At 32.7% G+C, this 21,963-nt stretch overlaps 1 protein-coding gene across 7 annotated transcripts in view; it reads right to left on the reverse strand.

Moving 5' to 3' along the window:
* Window positions 1–21,963, reverse strand: part of PTPRK (protein tyrosine phosphatase receptor type K) — a 510,442-nt gene that overhangs the window by 13,964 nt on the left and 474,515 nt on the right. For 2 of the 7 annotated variants that reach the window (XM_014564475.2, XM_032484874.1), the window contains exons 15-24: window positions 20,077–20,237; window positions 18,210–18,245; window positions 13,804–13,988; window positions 12,039–12,126; window positions 10,863–10,939; window positions 10,650–10,667; window positions 8,252–8,288; window positions 6,860–6,957; window positions 6,328–6,444; window positions 1,280–1,434 (exon numbers count right to left, since the gene is read on the reverse strand). In XM_014564475.2, the coding sequence (XP_014419961.1) occupies window positions 1,280–1,434; window positions 6,328–6,444; window positions 6,860–6,957; window positions 8,252–8,288; window positions 10,650–10,667; window positions 10,863–10,939; window positions 12,039–12,126; window positions 13,804–13,988; window positions 18,210–18,245; window positions 20,077–20,237 (972 nt within the window). Of the gene's footprint in view, window positions 1–1,279; window positions 1,435–6,327; window positions 6,445–6,859; window positions 6,958–8,251; window positions 8,289–10,649; window positions 10,668–10,862; window positions 10,940–12,038; window positions 12,127–13,803; window positions 13,989–14,010; window positions 15,425–16,324; window positions 16,337–18,209; window positions 18,246–20,076; window positions 20,238–21,963 lie in introns of those variants that run through there. The other 5 variants (XM_006190873.3, XM_006190872.3, XM_006190871.3 and 2 more) reach the window with 4 other exon arrangements.

Here is a 21,963-nt window from a genome sequence, read left to right on the forward strand (position 1 = left end):
ACACTTCTCTTTCAAGAGAGAATCTGAGAATCTCGGAGCACTTCTGAAGCAAGCAATACATACGAAAGTAAACCTCTATGATATGTCAAGATACCCCAGAATTAAGAACCCATTTATCTCATTTTCTAAATGCATAGATAGACTATTAACATTATTTCTTTATTGTCTAGATTTGGTCACTTCTCTTAAACTCGCTGTTCTTTAAGAAATTTAAGTAAAAGATAATGTGGCTATCTATTTCTTCTTTTGCCCACCATCTCTTCAATCACTGTTCTCACGGTTTGAGACAGGAAAGTAATTGAAGAGTACATCAGATTTCTTGAGGAAGACTGAGGACTGAATTGCAGATTTTTTTTTCAGGGTACACAATATCTACTCCTAATGAGATGCCTTACTTTTATTTCATTCTCTGCATTTTATTTTTCCCCTTTTATATGTGGTCATTTAAATACTGAATAGGCTGGATTTTCAGAAAGGAAAAAAAAAAACGCTTAAGCACAACCATCTATTATGTAGCTTAGAGGGGATAGTATTTGACTGAGAACGGTGTGCAGCATTTAGGACAAGCTTTTCAGATTGAGTATATATCTTTCTGTTCATATCTCAAAATGAGGCCACGTAATTTGCTTTTAGTGTCTCTGAATGCTTGTTTTAAGAGAAATTTCTAATCAGAAGAAAGTCTGGATAATACTCACATTTTTCCTGGTATATATTTGCTGGATTTCACTGATATAGTTTTCAAGGACCTCTGATGGATGGGTTTTTTTTTAATTCTTAAATAGCTGTTTTACAGCACAAATTCTTGCAATTTAGGCCATTTAGTAACTCTGTATGTCTCAAATTTAGTTTTAAAAGCTGGGATTCTATTGAGAATTTACTAGATTGGCAAGAAATCTCTATCTTTACCTACCATTCCATACAATGTGGGATTTGTAAGAGCGATTAAAATACACGCACACACAGATGTTGCCACTAAAAGGCAGAGTTTCTACATTTGCAATTATGGACAACACTACACACATTAGGATGAATGTATTTATTTCTGAAGTTTTTATTTTATATCCTCCCTAGAGTTAACTTTTATTTCATTGCTGTTTTACCTTGTCTGTAGTACAGGCAAGCTGGAACCTCATAAGCGTGCATTAGTTTTTGTGCTTAAAAGCCTAGTCTTTTTTTTTTTTTTTTTTAAATTGAAGTAGAGTCCTAAAAGCCTTGTCTTGATACTTAAAAAAAAAAAAGCTAGCTGCACACAGTCAATGCCATTTGGACCACCACTCACCTGCAGTGCACAACGATCGGGCCAGCGCTGGGAGGGTTGGAGAACTTGACTCGTCGGATAAAGGAAAGAAGCCCTGTAGCGTGGTAGGGCACGCCGTGGTCAGGCCAGCCGGTGAAATGGAACTGCTTAACCTCACGGATCTCATTGTACCCTCTCTGTGCAAACATGTAAAGAAGTGTTTTCAAGAGGACCAAAATAAAGCCATTAAAGACAACCATGGGTACTTGACCTAAATGACCATGAAAAAAAGGAGAAATTTATCAAAGATCATACTTTTTCTGAAAAAGGATGCTGACATGGCGAGCTTACCTTCATCTTCAGACAACTGCCAAAGAAAGCAAATTACAAGTCTTACTCAGTTCTATAAGGCTGGGTAAATTTTATTTACCTTGACAGTCTGTTTCTTACTTGGAATGACAATATATAAAATTATTAGGGGAAAAGGAAGAAATGGGAAGTTAAAATGCTGTCCTATTGACCCAATGCACTGAGTTCTCAAGAGGTGTATAAAAGCAAGTTTCTAGCTTCTCACCTCACAAAGAGGTTTTAATGCTTTGCTTATCCATGTTGAAAATGGTTTTGAGGCATGGTATGTAGGGATTTTCCAGAACACTGCTACTCTAGATTGGCTTGTAAAACTATACAGACAGCTAAGCTGTTCTTTGGGCAGACTATTTTTCTTAACTGTGCAAAGTCTCAGCACACAGAGGATTATTTATAGCAAATAGCAAATAGCAAAAAAAAAAAAAAGAAAAAGAAAATACAAAACGAAAGAAGCAAATCATCCCTTGTTGTGCCTCTTTCCTATTGGGTTAATTTAAGAAAACCCTTTAAATGCACATTTCAAAGATTTTCCCATCCTCTTTGTTAAAAGAAGCCTGTAAATTGTAGTAACAGTGCAGTCTGTAGTCCCCAAAACCCCACTATAATCTCTGTGTTCTCAGCTCTACTGTGAGCTCTCTGTGAAATCTCAATCTCACTTGTTCCATCAGAAAAGGTAGAAAGATTGCATGAAACAAATGAGCTAAATTTAGCAAGTTTGTCTTTAGAGTCTATTCTATATAGACCAGTATCACCAAAACCTTGGAAGCCAGTAATCATATCTTACGATTCTTTTTCATTCCTGTTCTTTGCACAATACCCTACACAAAGCAGGGCTCAACAAATAAGTATAGACGTGACTATGATAAACATCACCGTGAAATCACGCACATGAAAAAACACTTTCTCTACTACTTTTCAAGTCAGTTCTAGTAAGGAAGGCCATAATTGTTCAAAGATCTGATTTTAGACAAAGAGACTTTGCTCTTTTTAGAAAGTTTTACTATCTGACAGTGCATATTCCCTTATCATATGTTTTAACTTAAATTTTCCTAAGTAATTTTCAAATATGTGGTTTTCAAAAAAATCCTCTTTTTTAGCATTTTATTATTTCTAAATAACAAGAAAATAAAATTTAAATAAAGCCCCAATGATGTTACAATTAGTACTGCATTAAATCCATAATGTAGTATTAATTCCAAGTATTCCAATTCTGGGGCACAGTGCCTGTCTCCATTTATTCACATCTTATTTTATGCCATTCAATACACTAGTTTTATTCACTTAGGATCTGCATCTTATTAAATATAGTCTAGCTACTTCAGAATTTTTTATTATTGTGAAAGAGATTTTTAGTATCTATTTCTGTTTATTGCTAACATGAAGGAAAGCTAAGATTCATGAATACTTATCTTGAGTTAGTCACTTTAAATAATTACTAGTTCCATTTAAAAATATTATCTCTAGTTTTCTTGGTATAAAATCATTACACCTAAAAATAATTTTGTCCTTTTTAATAGTTTTCCCATGTGTTTCTTCTGTTGTCTTATTTCATTTGCTAGAGCTTCCAAAAGTGTTGACTATTAGTGAGGATGATTATCCACATTGCGTTCCTGATTATAACTGCAGTGCCTTTAATTTTTCACTCCTTAATGTGGATGCTACTAGTTATTGTTGCATTATCTTTATCATGTTTAGGAAGTCTCCTTATTTTTCTAATATAATTAGAGTATTACTATAAATGTCTTTTAAATAAAATTAAGTGCATTACAATATCTATTAATAAAATCATATGGTTTTCTTCCTTTAATGCACTGAGATAATGAAATATCCTGCTAGATTTCCTACCACAGTTGTGATATCCTTGCCTTCTTAAAACATAATCATGATCAATCATGTTGTGATCATTTCTTAATTCACTGCTGGATTCAAATTTTCAGTATTTTATTTTGAAGTTTTTTTCATACATGTTCTTTTTTTTAACATTTTTTATTGATTTATAATCATTTTACAATGTTGTGTCAAATTCTAGTGTAGAGCACAATTTTTCAGTTATACATGAACATACATATATTCACTGTCACATTTTTTTCTCTGTGAGCTACCATAAGATCTTGTGTATATTCCCCTGTGCTATACATGTTCTTGAATGGAATTGGTCTGCAATGTGTGTGTATGTGTGTGCATACTTGGGAAAGAGAAAGAGGTGAGAGACAAAGAAGAGCTAAGGGTGCTATCTTTATGTGATTCTGTTGTTACAATTATGCTAGCTTTTAAAATATATTTAGTTGGTTTTAATGGTTTTCTATAGCCTAAATAGTTTAACTTAAGAATTAGGTATTCATTAGTTACTTTCAAGATTAAGGATACCTCAATTATGAAATCAAAATGCAATTTTAATGGCCAGTTTTAACACTCATTCTAGTTTCTTCTATCATCTGTTCAGATTTCTAACTCCTTGGGACAAATTATGGAAATTACAGCTTGCTAGAATATCTGTGTATCTAGACTAAAATACCTATCTCTAAGTTTGCACATAATATTTTCACATTTTTTCCTAATAAAAGTATAACTGTAGTTATATCCCTTTTGTGTTGTCTAAGATTACATAATTTGTTTTGATTGTTCCTCATTTGGAATTGACAGTGGTTTAGTTACTTTATTGATCTTTTCAAGGGAATAGCTTTTTGATTAAATTTATTCATCTTTGTGTTTGTTTTATATTTAATTTTCCTTTGTTTTATTGTTGTTTTTTTCCTGATTTTCTAGTTCAACAATTTTTTCCACAAGATTTTAGCCTGCCTTTCAAAAAAGGAATCATTTTTGGATATATATTTTTCTCATAGGATAACTTGTGGGAAATTTTGATATAAAATTGTTTATCTTTACAATTTAGTTTTAGTTTTGGGGCAATAGTTCATTCAAGGATTATTCAGAAAAGGCTTTGGTGATTTCTAGGAGACTAATGTGGGAGATTGTTTGCTTAGTGATTTGTTAGTTTCCATTGGATTTTGGAAACACCTTGAATTTGTTTTCTATGTTCAGGTTTTCTTTATGACTAACTTCATGACTGATTTTTACTTAGAGCTTCATTAACTTACAAGAAGAATGCATATTTATATTCTCTCTTTCCATAATAATGGGATATAGTTATTCATTAAATCAAACTTGATGTCTTTTCTTGAAATCTCCTATATCTTTGCTTATTTTGCTGTACTTGATTTGTCTAAGAAATTTTCATACATATTTTATAGTTGTGATAATCATAATTATGTCGTTCTGTATAATGGTACTTTCCATTTAATATTTCCTCTAATTTTTATGTTGATAAAATCACTTATAAATGTCATTTGTAAAGAGTGGTATTTCTAGATCATAGATATGTAATTTAACTATATATTGCTGGATATTTATGGCTATCTATAATTTTCTAGGACTATATATGAAGTCATTATATTTTAAATAAATTCCTTAGGAGAGATTCATGGAAGGTAAAATTCTTTGTCAAAGGACATCAATATTTTAAAGCTCTGTAGATATACGCTTTACTGATTTACAGAGGGTTTATGGCAATTTAACTGCGATCAGCAACATATGAGAACGTCTGTCTCTTAAAATACCCATACCCTTAAAATCAATGGGGATTATTATTCTTTTTTAAGAATAATTACTCTTTTTTAAAAAAGAGCCTGCTGATTTGAAAATACAAAATGGTGTATCAGTATATGAGGTTAAACATTTTTAATAGGCATCTTAGCAGTTGCTTTTCTTTGGGAATTCTAGTATTCCTTTCTACTTGTATTAATGCTATGAATTAAGAATATTAAATAATTACAATTTTTTATTGTATGTGCACTTTTTAGATTTAAGTTTTTTGATACAGATGATTTCACACTTTTGTGTAGTCAAATTTATTAAACTTTTCTGCAACAATATCGTTGCTTCTATGTCTTACTTCTGTGCACTTACACTGCCCACTCTGCTTTAGTCTTCCTGATCCTGTTAAAAATAAAAGTCAGATCATGTTACTCCTGGGCTCAAACCTTCCAGTGGCTCCCTACTTTTACTTTTACAAACTAAACTCATCATAGTGGCTCACAAAGTCTCACTTATCTGGCTCTGTGATTTCTCTGACTTTATCTCATCTTTCTTTTCTCTTCACATACCCATTTCTGAATACCCCAGACCACTGGCTGTTTCTCGTTATGATAGGGATATCATGCCTCTGGGTCTCTGAAATGACTCTTCCCTCCATCTGGGAGCACCTCGCTGGGATATAATCCTTCCGTGGGATATAGTTATATCACTCACTTCCTCACTTTCTTCAAGCCCTTACTCATATGTTACTTTCTCCACGAGTCCTTTCCTGACCATCCTTTTAAAACTGTAAACCCTTCCTTCCTCTATCACAGCAATGTTCCCCACTTCCATTCCCAGCATAATTTTTATCAATAGTACTTTGCTTAATATATGATGTCCTTGCTTATTTATTATTATTGCCTGTCTCCCCTCATTAGATCATAAGCTCAACAAAGAGCATGGATTTAATGTGTCTGGAAGTTTAGAAACATGCCTGGCACATGTTATGCTCTCAGATAAATATTTATAGAATGAATGACTGAATGGATGGATGGATGGATTTTATAGCATCATCAAAACAAATCTTGACAGTAAAGGAAAAAAAAAGTTTCAATATACATATTTTTGTAGAACTTCAGGGTACTTACTCTTTCCAGGGTGAATGTTCTAACTACATATTCAGCAAGTGGTTCCATTTCTACACAAGTTACTTTGAAGTCACCATAAACTTCAGTATCATCAGGCCAGTATTTATAGCACTTAACCTAAATAACAGAAAGTATATACAGGTGGACCTGAGTATATAATACACATTAACCAAAATGATTTAATTTCAGTGATAACTCCTCAGGTCACAGTTAAAAGACACTTTAGAAATCCCTAAATGAGACAAAAGAATCTGTTCCACAATAAATAGAAAGACTGTGTGTAATCTCATAAAAATATACAAGCCTGATAATGCAATTAGATTCTAGTATAAAATCAAAGCTTATTTTATTAGTAAATAAGAAATCAAGTAACTTCTGGGCCATCAAAGACTCACTTAGGAGCACTCATTTGAAATGCCATGCCTACGAATTTTTTTCAAACATTTAAATGATATTCTATTTTAAGTGTGTTATGTTTTGCTATTCAACTTATTCTCATATTTTATGACACACAGATTTTTTTTCTTCTTACCCGGCCAACTTCAACTAAATTTGTAACCATCACAATGCAGGCAGACTGCTCTTGCCAGATCATTCTCCAGAAATCATATACTGTTTCATGAACTGGGCCTATGAAAAAAAATTCTTTTGAATATTATGTTATCAGAGAAATTTGGTAGTTAGTAAGAAGTTTAGATAAAATAAAAAGCAATATAAACTACACAAACAAAAAAAAATTAAAGGTCTAACACAAAATGTCACTGAAAGTACTTAAATTCAGTTTGTATCTAAATTCACACTATAGGCAAAACATAGGCATGTATAAGTTTGGTTTTTTTTTCAATTTGACTTCTATATTTTAAAATTCAGAAGATATCACTAGTTTCTAGGGTACTTATATCTATCATTAAATTACTTTAATCCATTTTCAAAATAAATGTGAGAATAGGAAATGTCATGCCACCATCAACCAAGCAGCGCATATTACCAATTAAATATACACACAGCATTTATAAATAGTGCATGTTTAGGGGTTAATGAAGAATTACCATATATGAGGATACATTCTAATCTTATAGTATCATTGCCAAAGTGCAAAAGCATCTACTGGGCTATACCCTACCCCATACCATGAAACTAGAATATTATTCTAGTTATTCATGGATGATCCTTCTAACTGTAAAGAGTTTACAATTAAACTCAATTGTTCCAAAGACATGTGAAAAACACTTAGAAAATGACCTCTGTCAAAAAAAGCAAAATAGCCTTTTTACTTTCCTCTTTTATAAAATAAGATATGCAGGTTTCCTCTTTTGATGGCCAGTGGCCAATTTCAAGAGATAACTCAAGGTGGTTTTGGTGTTACTGTCAGGATACTTTTACTCCCCAATGTGCCACTATAACAAGAATTCTTTACTTCTTATTTTCCATGAAGAATGAACTTGACTGAGTTCCCTTTAGCTGTTTGTTTTGTCTCAGTCTTGGCTGTAAAAAAAATTGCTGCAAGACAGTCCAGCATCTCATTAAAACAATGTTGGTCTTGGGTACCATTACATGCCAGGCCAACAGAAAACAGGCACCTCAGACAAGATGAGATCTCACATGCTTTCATCAAAAATAAGTAATTTCTCTGCCCAGCACTGTTGATTAGTGCTCTGGGACATCAGGATACAAAGAACCAAATCTCAAAATGTACCAGCAGCTTCTCTCTTAGTTTTAATTTAAAAAATAAATCAAGCTTTACTTTATACATATTTTAACCAGATAAAGCAATTTGTATCATACAAATAAAGAACAGTTTAATCAGAAGAGCTGATTTTTTCCCCCATTAATTCAGATAAAATTGCAAAAAAAAAAAAAAAAGCCATATGGATAATTAAGCAAGTTCGGTTATTCTATTACATTTTTTAAGGCAAAGTTTTACCTTGAGTTGCAATGTAGTGGCTTGGTCTCTGGTAGCCCTAAAATAGGAGAACAAATTGGTCATCATTTTATATCAGTGTCAGAAACAAATGAATGAAGGCATAAAAAGATGAAGACAACCACCTGTTAAGATTAAGTTATAGTAAAAAGTCCAGAAATGAGTAGTGAACTCATAGTTCACTTCTCAAACCTAGGTTATCTGAAAGGTAAAAATAAAACAAAAATTAAATATTTTAAGGGCTCTGATTAGAATATATATTTCATAATTGAGTTTTGTTTGCTAGGAAGAAACTTCATAGATTTTGTTTGGTTTCACTAAAATGTTTATGCCTTCATGTTACTCTTTAGTCATTCATTCCTGGCAAAATTGTGTTCAAAAATATTAATTCTCATTTTATCATCCAAAAGTACAACACACTGCATTACAAATGGACAACGACATATTAGAACCATAAAAAAATAACAGAACATTCCAATGTTAGAGCTGGACAATGCATGTGTGTATCAAGTCAAAGTCCTGCTGAGATTTTTTAGAGAATATTTCAGTTCTATAATATGTTCAGGAATCTGCCAAAACTATTTTGTGTGTGCTGATAATGTTAATTTACACACACATAATTACAGGTACACACATATATAGGGAAATAATTTTTAAATGCATCTTATCCTGAACAGAAGCTTTAGTATTTTTCTTTTTTTAGTGTGCCAAGAGTTCTATGTAGTTAAGCATTTAATATTGTTTCAAAAAACAAATTATTCCAGATAAGGAATAAGTTGTTAGTTGCTTTCAACTGCTCTGAATTCCAATAGATCTTGAGTAGCTAAAATTTTAATGGTATAATAGGGTTAAGCTTTGAATTTGTTGTGTCAGAGGGCTTTAGTAAAAGCCTGAGTTAGTAGACATTTGGTCCTATCTAAAATGTCTGTAAGACATTTTGTCCATATCGAAAGCTCCTTGAAATTTGGTCCCGTCCAAAATGTCCATGAGCATACTTGTTTCATGCCAAATGGTTTTGGACAGCACCAAATATCAAGGACTTTTGGCATGGACCAAATGTCTTCATGGACTCTTTGGACAGGACAAAATGACCTGCCAGGGTCTTGGCAGAAAACCAAAGTTAAACTAAATAAGGAAGTACAAGTACAAATTTGTCAGAGAACTGCTGATTTTTTTAATTCTAAAGAGTAGACTTAGTTTTCCATGTTGAGATATCTGATAAATTTAAAATATTGAATGAGAGTAAAATGATGATCAGGAATTTAACCAATATACTCAGAGACTATACTTAATAAAATTCATTAGTTCAAATATATAAATAATGACAATTCACAAAATAACTGTAAAATGTGAACTTAGGAAATGTGATAAATTATTTCCTATTTATAGAAATTAGAAAAAGTTGGGTACTAATTTTCATATATTTTATATATAAATGTATATACTGCAATAATTGATATTTCTACTTTTTGCCTTACAATTAATGCATAATTAATTTCAGCACACCTAGGTTTAAATTATTTTTTAATTATTATTTTTTAAAAATAGATGAAGTTTAATGAGTGCTTCATATGCGCTAAATGTTCAACATGCATTACTTCGTTTAACTCTCACAACAAAATGATGAGGTTAGTAATATTATCATTATCCCCACTGTAAAGATGAGGGAAGTGAGCACAGAGAGATGAATGAACATTCCCACAATTTCCAGTGCGATTTTGAACCAGGAAGGATGAACAGAATCTGTCCTTCTATATGTAATATACATTGCCTCCTTAATAATATTTTTATTTGATAATTACTTTCCATTAAATAAGGAATTTACATGTAGATATGTTTGTAACCAAAACTGAACAGCAGAACATATGATCAAAACAAACTTTGATCTGTGTGATTCAATATATATGTGTGATATGTGTATTTTACAAATGCAATTTAGTAATTACTTTGCCTAAGTAATTTTAATACTTTACAAACCAATACCACACACCACAAAATAGTCTCCCTACCCATTTTTAACATCAGAAGTCAAATGTAAAAAAGTAAAAATTTCAGAAACACTAATACACATCATACTATCCAGCTTCTCACATATGTTTGGGGAGGGGTAGGAATAAAAGCCAGAAACAGAAACCATCAACAAATAAAACTCGAGTACATAATAAATTGTCAAAAGCTAAAAATGGTCCTGTTTTTCTAAACATAGAAGAAGGGAAGGAGGTAAAAAAGATCTTTACACATGTAAAGGAGTTACAAAAATGAACATAGATATACTGTATGAGGCTAATTAGGTGAAGCATGCAGAGATAACTAGTAGTAAGCATTAGTAAAACTGTAATTAAGAGTAATTACATTAAATATTTATCATAGGGTGCTGTTATTTACATACAGTGGTACTTACATCCCTGTACAGCCAAATCTACAGCCCAAACCAAAGTCAGGTGTGAAAGAAAGCACAACAACGTCAGTAAGTACTAGGACGTAGAACAAGGAAAAGTGTACAGTTTGTTCTTTATTTTAAAAAGCTAGCAATCACTTTATAGGTAATAACAAGCAAAAAGATTCACATATATAAGCCAACAAATTGGGCACACTGAACTGTAAAAATACTTACGTCTATATAGTTGGCATTAATGTAATCTGAAGAAGGGTCATCCTCAACGGGTTGCAGAATTACTCTGGAGTGATCATCTAAAATTTTCAATTGATAAAATAAAAGCTAGTAAATATCTCCCCATTCTGAGACAATGACCCTAGTAGAGACTAAAAACAATTCAGTGGTTAACAGCAGCTTGTCCATAGTATACTATCAAAATTTCCTTAAATACTGATTATTTGAAGTCACACAAGAACTTTAATGAGCTCATTGCATATTACAATGATAATATTCTGTTAATAAAGTCTCAGTGACTGGCATCTTCATAGTTAGGAAGCTTTTAGGGGATATGATAATGTCTGATAAACCATCATCTGATAAATTATCATTTTCATTTAGCCATAAAGAACCAAACTGGCTCTAACTCCTAAATTTGTTTCTTAGGCATGATTTTAAACGGGTAGGATCCTTCTTCCTGCACATTACAGCAAAAAACCCACAGAACTAGGGAGTGAACTCTGAATCCCTGCTCTCAACTTTTTATGTCATGAGAGTCAAGGTGAAATTCTGATGTATTCATAAGATCCTTTAAAATACTTTAAATTGAGACTAGAGTGGTCAAAGTAAATCAGTAGCTAGTTAACAAACTAAACTGTTACTTTTCTTACTGCTCCCATGGTTTCATACGATAATCAATTTATTTATATCATGTATATACATCTTGAAGAATTAATTGGGAGGAAGTCCCTAATAATAAATAACTTGGAGCTACTGGGGTTCAGACACTGGCTCCAAGGAAGAAATAAAAGTATGTGGAAAGAGTAACACTTCCACCTGGAATATGCGTGGTGGAAATGTTATAGTAATTTATCACTGAGAAAAATCTTTCTTTTCCATTATTTCAGTATTTTCAGCTGTTAATGATACCCCCATGCATTTATGTGCAAACATAAAATCAAACAGCACGTTATCTTCACAGGGCGAAGAGTCTGAGTCAACTTAGTTAATGAGGATAATGACAATTTCAGAGTCATGGCCAATAGCCAATGCTGTTTTAATCTTAAATAGATTACTTTATAAACAGATGTGCCACCTTCTGGGATTTTCTGGAAGTTTAATATAAGGAGGAATTGCAAATTACTCTGTCTGCTACAAACAGTATTTACATTCACCAAGAATTGTATGAGAACTTACATGCTATAATGTTTCCATATCGGTTTTTTGCTCTGTTTTGATCTTTTTTAGCTACATCCCAAGATGCTGACTGTCCTTCAAAGAAGCTCTAGAAAAAAACAAAATTAACAAGCACACTGAATTTAATTCCTTTTCTTGAATCAGGTCTGTCTGTTCTGAAGACCAAAATAGTAAAAGCCACTTTCTCAGAAAGGAAGGGAGTCCTATAACAGTAAACAAGTTCAATGTTCAGGCCTCAAAGATTGTTTATTGTTCATCTTGGAATGGATTGAGTTCACATTAAGGACAAGAAACAACTTTAGGGAAAAAAAGGACCTTGAGAGTATCAAATTTAATATTGCTGTAACTTCGTGAGATGGAAGTAGAGAAAACATCAAAAACTTCAGGACTACTTTTAATGAGCATCTTTCAAATATGCTTCTTTTTGCATTTGTAACAGGAAAAAGAAAACCTGTTTTCCCCCCATAATTATTCATTAAATCGTGTGCAATACATCACATTTCAGTTTATTTGAAGATCATGAAAATGACTGAGTCTCAACAACGAGGGACTATATAAAATTAAAGAGTCACCATCTCCAAGAATCTTGGAACAGATGAATTTGTTGATTGGCTTAATTACCATATGCAGCAATTTAAAACATGGGTATAGATTTCTTTTTGCAGAAAAACTGAAACTTTGCTCAACACAGGAAATGGGGTCTTCAAAGAATCAGCGATCTTTGAAGTGAGGTACACAGGAATACACATGCAACGAACAAAAAGAACTAGCTCTGGCAGAAGACTGTCATTCCTTGTACTATTTAGTTACCACAGCATAGTGTTTCCGGAATATATCTAAAACCGACTTTCACAATTCAAAGATAATTTTACTCACTCCCAAACTAAAGTATACAAGGAATCTGTAAATAAAATGTAGAGTTTTGAAGATTCCTTATGAAGTTGGATGTATGTTAGATGGTCTTTCAAATATTGCTTGCGTTCTTTCACTTTAAATGCATACGTACAATGGTGTGTTGTGTATGGTGGCTCCCAGCTATGCCCCTGACTGATATTTCTCAGTAAGTGAAAAGTGGCAAAGGAATTGCTTCCTTTTTGCTACATTATGCTTATTGGGATGTTTAGTTTAAACCACTTCTTTTGTAGTACAAATCTTGGTATTTTGGTTTGAGTAGGAAGGGGAAATATAGATGAAAAAAGAATTTCTCGTGTCCTTTTTTGGGGTTTCTTTTTGTTGTCCGGATTTGCAGTGCTTTGTTTTGTTTCCAATCCACCCTCAACCAGTAAACCACAAAACAAAACTCAGAGTGACAAATTTGTACATTCAGGGCACGAAGCTTGATCTTATTTCTCAACAGAGGGTCAACAAGCAAAGAGGCAGAGAATTATCTGCTGCTTAAGTCATTCAAATGGTAGAACGTCTAATGATCCAACGGGACTCGAGGCATCCTATTATGGATTTTTGAAGGGGGAAATAAAAGGTCTAACAAAGTGGCTTTTAAATAGCATAGTAAAATATATTATGGAATCCAATACTTTTTATTTCTTAAAATTAATTTAGACCCAGCTATAGCCCCAGGAAGTATCTATTTTTCCAACCCATCTACCCACCTTCTCCTATGCACACCTGATTGTACACTCACAGACAAAGGATTAGAGTCTACAGAGTATTCCACTCCTTGCTATGTTAAAGAGAGGAAAAACTGTTAAATTCCACTGAGTATCATGGTTAGAAATAAAATTCAACATAATATTGAAACTTTCACCTCATATTCCTCTTTGAACCCATAGCTGTCTGATGTCTTCATAAGATTAATGTGCTGCAGTAAGTCGGCTACCCTGATGGCTGGGTGCAGCTGTCCCGTCTGGTAAGGGGATTCTGTCCCCTCACAGAGGTAGCGAGGTACATCTAGAAGACGACTGGACTCTGCTGTGGCACTGTGGTTCTCATCTGGCATTTTTCAGATTCCAGAAGATTAAAAAAAAGACAAAGTTACCTTGTTTAATATATATCTATGCAAAGAAGATTTTAAGATCTTAAGATCTTTCTGATAACAGGAAGAAGGGAAAGAAATATAGAATAGACCTAGGGCAGCATCCCCATCAAGACAAAGCCTTTTAATTCAGCTCAAGGCAGGAGGTCAGAGTATATTATCTGTGTATGAAGAAGACAACAGATGCTGCGAGATGTAGAGAGACATCTGATCTGCTTTTAAAAAGTATAAGAGGGAGATTTTGCTGAGTTCTGACTTTTTCTTGTATCTCCAGTTATAGTGGTAGAGAGTGGGACCAGAAGATCACTTTGTCAATTGGAGAGGTGTTTTCATCGTTGACTAAGTTGAATAAACTCTTTCTCACACATATCCCAGCCTCCCTCTTGGCAACCCATCCCCACAGGGCTGTCCTTGACATTTTGATCCTAATATGCTCTAACACCTGGGGCTTTTTAGCATGATACACTCCCTGGGAAATATAAACACTCTACAGAATCATCCCCTGTCCCCACTACACCTGCTAGACAGCTTACATGTACATTTGTACTCAGTCTCCACTCCCGTGGTTAATTATTATTGTTGTTGTTTTTATTGCTGATATTTTTTTGACTCTTCTGGCTACTATATAAAAGAAACCAGGGTATGTCTCTGGGGCAAAATATGTAGGTATTTCCTCTGGAATTCTTCCCTGGTCCATCCAGGATGACTATATACATAGCTCCTGCTTTATGATCCCATGGCCTCCTGTTCTCCTACATTCATTTCACTTAACTCTGGATTTTAATCATTTTTTTACTGATCTATTTTCCTCACTAAACTCTCAATGCTTAGGGTGTAGAGACAGAGTCATATTTTTCTTTTTATTCTTAGTGCCTGGTGCAAAGCAGTCAAACAATAAATATTTCAATGAATGAATTAGTTAAAATCTATTAAGTCCCTCACCACCCACATTTAAGTGTAGGTCCCATCCCAGCAGTGTTGTTAGCTTAGCATGAAAAGAAACTCTTAAGTCTGTCATTAGAAGGAAGAAAAGAACAAGAACATTTTACCTCTGAAAAATAAATATTATTTTAATGACCATAGTACTAATCATTACAATGAGAAGAAGCATGCTAATATTTATCACATTTAAACTTACCATGCTAATAAAAAACAAATGTTTTAAGGAGTGTTACTCTGGAAAACATTATACTGCCATACTCATTAACAGAAGAGAAAGTACACTCTTAGGGGAACTTTTGTTTTAATGATAATGCATACTGTAAAGAACGATATTTAATTAACAGTTAAACATATTTCAAGTGCTGGTACATTTGCCTGTTCTATCACCAACTCTACAAATAGGATATGGCAAAAAATGAATTGTTGTCCCCATGATAAACATTTTTTCTTCCTGGAGAAGGAAAAAAAAAAAAAAAAAAAGAACCCCACAATCAGATTTGTGTCCTTCTGTAATTTAGCTTGATTGCATTTACTTAACTTTCTCTTATTAGGCTGAATTAAGCTTTTCTTTCTTTCTTTCTTTCTTTTTTTTTTTTGCTTTCACTTCTAAAATTCCACATTGTATTAAAAAAATTAAAACTGGATTCTGTTGTAACCTAAAAACACCCAAATGAATTAATGCCCTTTACTCTGGTTTCCCATCCCTCTACACCCAAGCATTTGCTAGCAAACATGGTTCATGAGTGTTTGTTTCCTCTTTTATCCATGAGATTACACTCAATTGATCCACCTTTGCTAAAATATTGCAATCAGTAGACTGACATAAAGATTACATACATCTCCCCAGCAAAATTAAATTCAGAAGCCACTGATTTGGGCACTATCACAGAATATACACCTCAGGATGAGATGTAAAGAGAACAGAACGTCAGAGAGGCAAAAATGCAATCACCCAAGCTGGAATTAAGGAAGTCAGTGCTCTATGAAGCAGCCCCAGAGCTCACATCATACCTGCTGGAGCCAGTGGAATATTTACATTTGTGAAAGGCTCAGTGATAAACCTAGAATTACCCATATTCCAAATCTTACATTATTATGTACCAATATGAAATAGACAGTGCCTTCTGTTTTGCATTAACCTTAATACAGTAGTACAATGAGCAGTATTTTTTTAAAATAATCACACATGAATTATTAATCTCAATACATTTCTGCCTCATTAAATTACCTAATAATGTGACTAGAAGTTAAGAGTACATGTACTAATCATTATCCTTATTATACATTTAAGAATAATTTCAAATATTTCCTTGATGGAAAGGTTTTCTAGAGTTCTTTGCAATACACTTACCAGTTATAGGGACTTTAACCCAATGAAGCAGTAAAACACAGAAAACAAAAATATGAATCAATACGAAAGTTTCTAACTTCTTTTTAAATCAGTAAGCAGATATTAATACCAAACAATCCTTGAAGTGATTTCATAGATTGCTTTATAAATACAAAATCAACTGGATGCAAAACAACTGTAAACACAGTGACTCTAAGAATGATGACAAATGCAACAAACCATTTCTAAATCTGGTATGATTAATGAGCTATTTAGCTTTTAAAGGACAAATATTTTGAAAAATCAACCAGTTTGATTTTCAAAATGATACAAAATGTACAATGACTGTTTAAATAAGCAGATTTTATAGCTCTATTGTGTTAACTCTAGCCTTTCTTAAACATAAATATACTTTTTCATGGGAAAAATTATTACAGTAATCTTTTAAACTTTATGCATTATCTCATCTTCCCTTTACAAAATTCTGTGGAAACGGTATGGTAAGAATTATTAAAATTGTTCTTGGAATGTTCTTTGTATATTACTATAATGAAATTTTAACAGGTAACTAAATTTTTTCTTGAATTTTTAATAATTGAGTTGAATTGAACTTATTAGTTTGATGCTGACAGCATTCTACAATGCCCAAAACAGCAGATAACATCTTCAGAAGCATTTGATGCCTCCCAAAGATCATGACTCCTGGCTCCTGCCTACATCCATTGGGGCAAATTCCTCAGCCCATTTCCCTGCCATTATTGGTGTGGACATCAAAAAGAGAGCAATCAGAAACAGGAAACACTGACTTATAGATTCTTTCAGAATATATCTTTATATTAAACAATTATAAGTTTAAGTAATGATTTTAGTGGAAAAGAAGTATATCTTGCTTAACTGAGTTAGTTGCATTGTTCTAATATATTTTAAAAATATAATTAAATACTGAATACATGGATAATAAAAACATGAATATAATGTAAGCTAAAGTTTTATGTTCAAAGAAATTTAAATATAAAACATGAGAACTGGGAACTTTTAAGATGCATTTATCTGGCAATTTCTACATGTCTTTGGTTAAATCCTAAATATTAAAAGCACTGGGGTCAAACTGATAAGACAACTTGTGAATGTACAAGCAAGCTGATCATGAATCACTGGTGTACAATTAGTCAAGGAACTGAGTACAAATTGAAATGAAACTCATTCTATTCTTAAATATATAGTTAAATTAAAAATTAATTTAATTTATTTTAGATCTGAAAAGGTCTTATTCATCACTAGCAAATACCAGTTGACTTAGATGTTATACAGTGGTAAATCTTAGCTTAGTCCAAATTTTTTTAAAAGATAACACTCATCATGAAAGGTAAATATATAATGCAAAATTCTGTATCAATGTTGTAGCAAATTTATCTGCACTTATAAATTCTTAGCAAAGACAAACCTACAGCAAATGCACACATTCCTAATGTTCACTTGGAAATATATTCCTTAGTTGCTATATAATCAGGAGGACTTAGACAATCCCTTACAATCAGGTAGATTTTTATATATAAACAAATTATTCAGATAGTCCTGGCCCCTGGCGTGTGTGCATTTGGGTTCATTCTACTAACTTGCATGTGGAACCATTAGTCATATATCAAGGGCCATTGTACTTTCACTTCAAATCTAACAGAACCAATAATTATAGAATATGTTGTTTTGAAAAAGCATATCTTACTAATTTGAAATGCACTAGATCTAATTGGGTTGACCATAGTTGGTTTCTGATAAAAACCAAGACTATATTTTCGAGATCAAGCTGCTTCTTGCACTGTAAATAATTACTGTATAGGCAAAGCTAGAATCCATGCAAGGAGGTGTGATCCATGCAAAAAAAGATGACAAAGAATTAGGGCCTCACCTAACACAGCCGTCGGCACAAGTGGATCATTGGGCACTGTAGGAAAACAAAGCTCATGAAGGAATATATTGCCCTAAAGTTGTATTTTACACTCCTTTTTCCCCTTTAAAACAGAGATATCATTCCTTAAGAAATATAATTATTGAACTTTCTCTGATTACTATAAACTAGAAGGGTAAAATTCTCTTTTTCAGCTTGGGTTATCTCAAAATACTAGGAAAGGTGCATCTATAATTATAATTCAGTAGTTAGTTCAATAGAAAAAGCCAAGAAGATTCAACTTGACATTATAAAGATTATGAAATCAGGGGAAGAAAATCATCCATTTTAAATCTAACAAGCATGAGGTACTTAGGAAAGTATTATCTCATATTCAATTCAAATAAATTTTTTTAGTTAACTGTGGGAAATAGATTTAATCCTTTCTCCAAGTTCATAATTGGATATTTGTAGTTACACTACCAAATTCAAGCTTCCTAATAAGGTGCTAATATAGAAATAGACAGAAAAGTTTGGGAAACAAAAACCCTTTCAAGTCCTTAATTGATCGATTATTAAATCAAGTGGTTAGAGAGATGTACATGTATATTTTTAGCAAAACTTACTTTCAACAATAATAGTATTTTATGTTTTTCTCTATCATTTATCTTACAGTGAAATAAAAATAAAATAGATCAAATTATCATTATTAAAATTAAATTCCAAAATGACTCATACAGCATTTCTAACTAATAATTTGGTGTAGATATGTACCAGGGAAAATGATGGTCAACAATTACTAAAAGTTTTCACCATGCTGAACATTTCAGAAAAAAACTTCCTTTTCTGAAAAGACATAAATGCATACAGACTGCAAATACTTTATTTTTTCAACCTTACCACTACATATGTTTATAATTTGTATAGAAAATAATACTTCTATTGTTTACTTCTTTCCTTACACATGTGTTTCTTCCCATTCTGAGTAAGCAAACCTCGAGGATCTGTGGCAGAATGCCTCTGTATACAAAAGGCCAAGGATAAATATGATTTGCCTGCCTCAAGTATCAATTTTACAGGGGGGATTTGAAGAGACTGGTAATTTAACTTAAATTTAAGTAAAAAAAAATAAACACAGTGCTAAAGAACATGGTATTTTAAAAAGCATAGAAAATTTGAGGATAAGCAATAATATTGCTTGTGGGGCAATTATTCAAATTGTCTGCCATTAAACGGCACTTCAGTGGAAATATTTTAAAAGATCTGCCTTCAGAGATCAACATTAGGAATTCTTAATATGGATAGATGGATAGACAGATGGATTTCACCTTGCCCTGCCAACCCCTCAAATCAAGTAAACTTTTGGACTTCACATCAGATACTTTAGAGTATGTAGATTCCTCTTTCCCCTTGTTAACTTTTTATTACTGAAATTCTCCAGGAAGTCTATAGAATAACTTTTCCCATGCCAGTAATTCCCAGAAAGAATTATGATGTTTCTTATCTCAAAAGGAACTTTCTTTCACACAAAGAAGACTCAACTAGCAAAATAATTATAAATAATTTTTGACAGGAACTAATTTTATATAGACAATCAAGCATTTTAACTTAAAGCAATAACAAATGATTCATTCTGGGTGCTATATGAATATCTCTTATAACATAAAAATATATTTCATACAGTTTGAAGTTAACTAAATCCAATATCAAGACTGAAGATAAGCCTCCTGATAAATGCCATAATTTTCTGTGTCACCTTTTCTCTTTCTAGCTGCTTCTTTCATGTCTCTTTCTTATTTCCTCCCACTATTCAAAAGGTAATGTGTTGAATTGAGAGGAATTAAAAAGTGTTAAAAATTATTTATTAAGATTTTGATGGAGAACTTACATCTTGGACTAAAATTATGTTGGTCCATGAAGGTGATGGAAAGAGGGTCTTCTGCATGCAGAGTGCTCTGATCAGCGTAACTTCGATCCATAGCATTCACCATGTGAGTCATCTCCTGCCGGGTGTTCCCCAGGGCATCTTTGCGTTTTTTGGCAAGCTTGCTGCCAAGACAAATACAAATGGGAAACCTTAGTATGAGGTTTGAAGGGGAGTTGACACCAGCAGTCAGTAGTTCAGGAAAGCCCAAGGATAAGGATATAGATTTGTCTGAGAAACTCTAAGAACATGTCCTAATTTCAGGAATTAAGTTTGACATTAAAACGATATTTGCTGATAGCTATATAATTGTTTTACTTGTCATATGGATATTTCAACATTTAAGCTGTCAATTTAAATGCATCATCACTTCTAGTATTTTATCATTAAAATAAATTATCATAAAGCATAACTATACTTCATTAAAATAGTAAATAAATACATCCTAGTAGAGTTGCTCAAGGAAAACTTAAGCAAACGCTAAATTTTGGTTTTCCTCCTGGATGATTAATACTTTTGACCAACTTTTAGAAGTTATTCTTGGGGAATAACATGACTACTTTTTCAAGTTTATTTTACTACCGTCATCCAAGTAAAACAGACAAAGAAATCCCATTCTTCACTCTTTATTATTGAGAAAAGATGCAGCGTGTAGTATTAACATATTTAGCAATGTATATATAATGTTAATCCAAACCTAATCTGGAAACTTGCAGAATCAGCCACAGCTAGATATAATGCAAAAACTCAGGAATATATGAGAACATTTAATGCTTTGTAAGAAAAGCACTTTGAGAAAAGCTTGAAAAAAGCTTTCTAGAGGTTTTATACAAGTGATCATAATCTTGGATTTAGACATGGTCAGATCCTAAAGATGTGTTTTAGAGAGTACCAACTACAAAAAGGCCTTACAAATGCAGCAGGGCAAATGACTTAGGGGATTTGAAATCAGCAGAGTTAGACTGTTGAGCTACTCAAACACTGACATCTTTATCTTACATATCAAGGATGTGAAATACACTGTTGTTCTTTCTCAATGTTACACATGAAACATGCAATAAAAAAACTATTAAAGGTGTATGAAACATTTACCCCACATTAATAAGGTACTCTAAAAAGAAATAAAGACATTCTAAAGCCTGTAGTAGCCAGATTATATTATATTCTAAATTTATGGCAGCACTTTATGCTGCCTTGGAAATATTTTCTAGTTGTTTTAAGAATATTTCTCAGCTGGGTTATTACCTTGGACAAATTCTTCTGATTCTCATCAGTATCTGTACTAGAGTAAATATACTACAAATACTTTTTTAAAAAGACTCATTTAATAATTGTGTTTATGTCCAAAGGCTTTTCCTTTAAAAATTAATCTAGTGATTTGAGATACTCATGTGTAGGATAGTTTTCTCTGAGAATTATATTCTTGGCTTTAGGGGTTCATACCGAACAACAACCAACATACTGACACAACAGATCTGACAGATACCTAAGTAAGAGGGTCATAAACTAAGTTTTAGAGATGGAAATGGCATTAATTTTTCTAGAAGTAACAATAATGATATTGACAGTGCTATCAATAGGAAGACAATGACAAAAGTGCAACAAGACTACCACCACAACCATCACTACCACTACCACTACACCATCACAGCCACTATCACCAACACCATCACATAGTAGCAATATCTGCTCTATTCATGTTCATTCTCTTATCTCTTTTTTCTAGGCTTGAGGGTAAGAACACCATAAAGCCCTTATAGTTGTCAGACAAGGAACGTAAATAGTGCTGCTGCCAGTGATGAGACACAGCATGGAAGGGTAGGGACTGTGAATAACAGGAGAGGAATTTAG

Source organism: Camelus ferus, chromosome 8 (assembly GCF_009834535.1).
Source record: "Camelus ferus isolate YT-003-E chromosome 8, BCGSAC_Cfer_1.0, whole genome shotgun sequence".
In the NCBI taxonomy this organism is placed as follows: Eukaryota; Metazoa; Chordata; class Mammalia; order Artiodactyla; family Camelidae; genus Camelus; species Camelus ferus.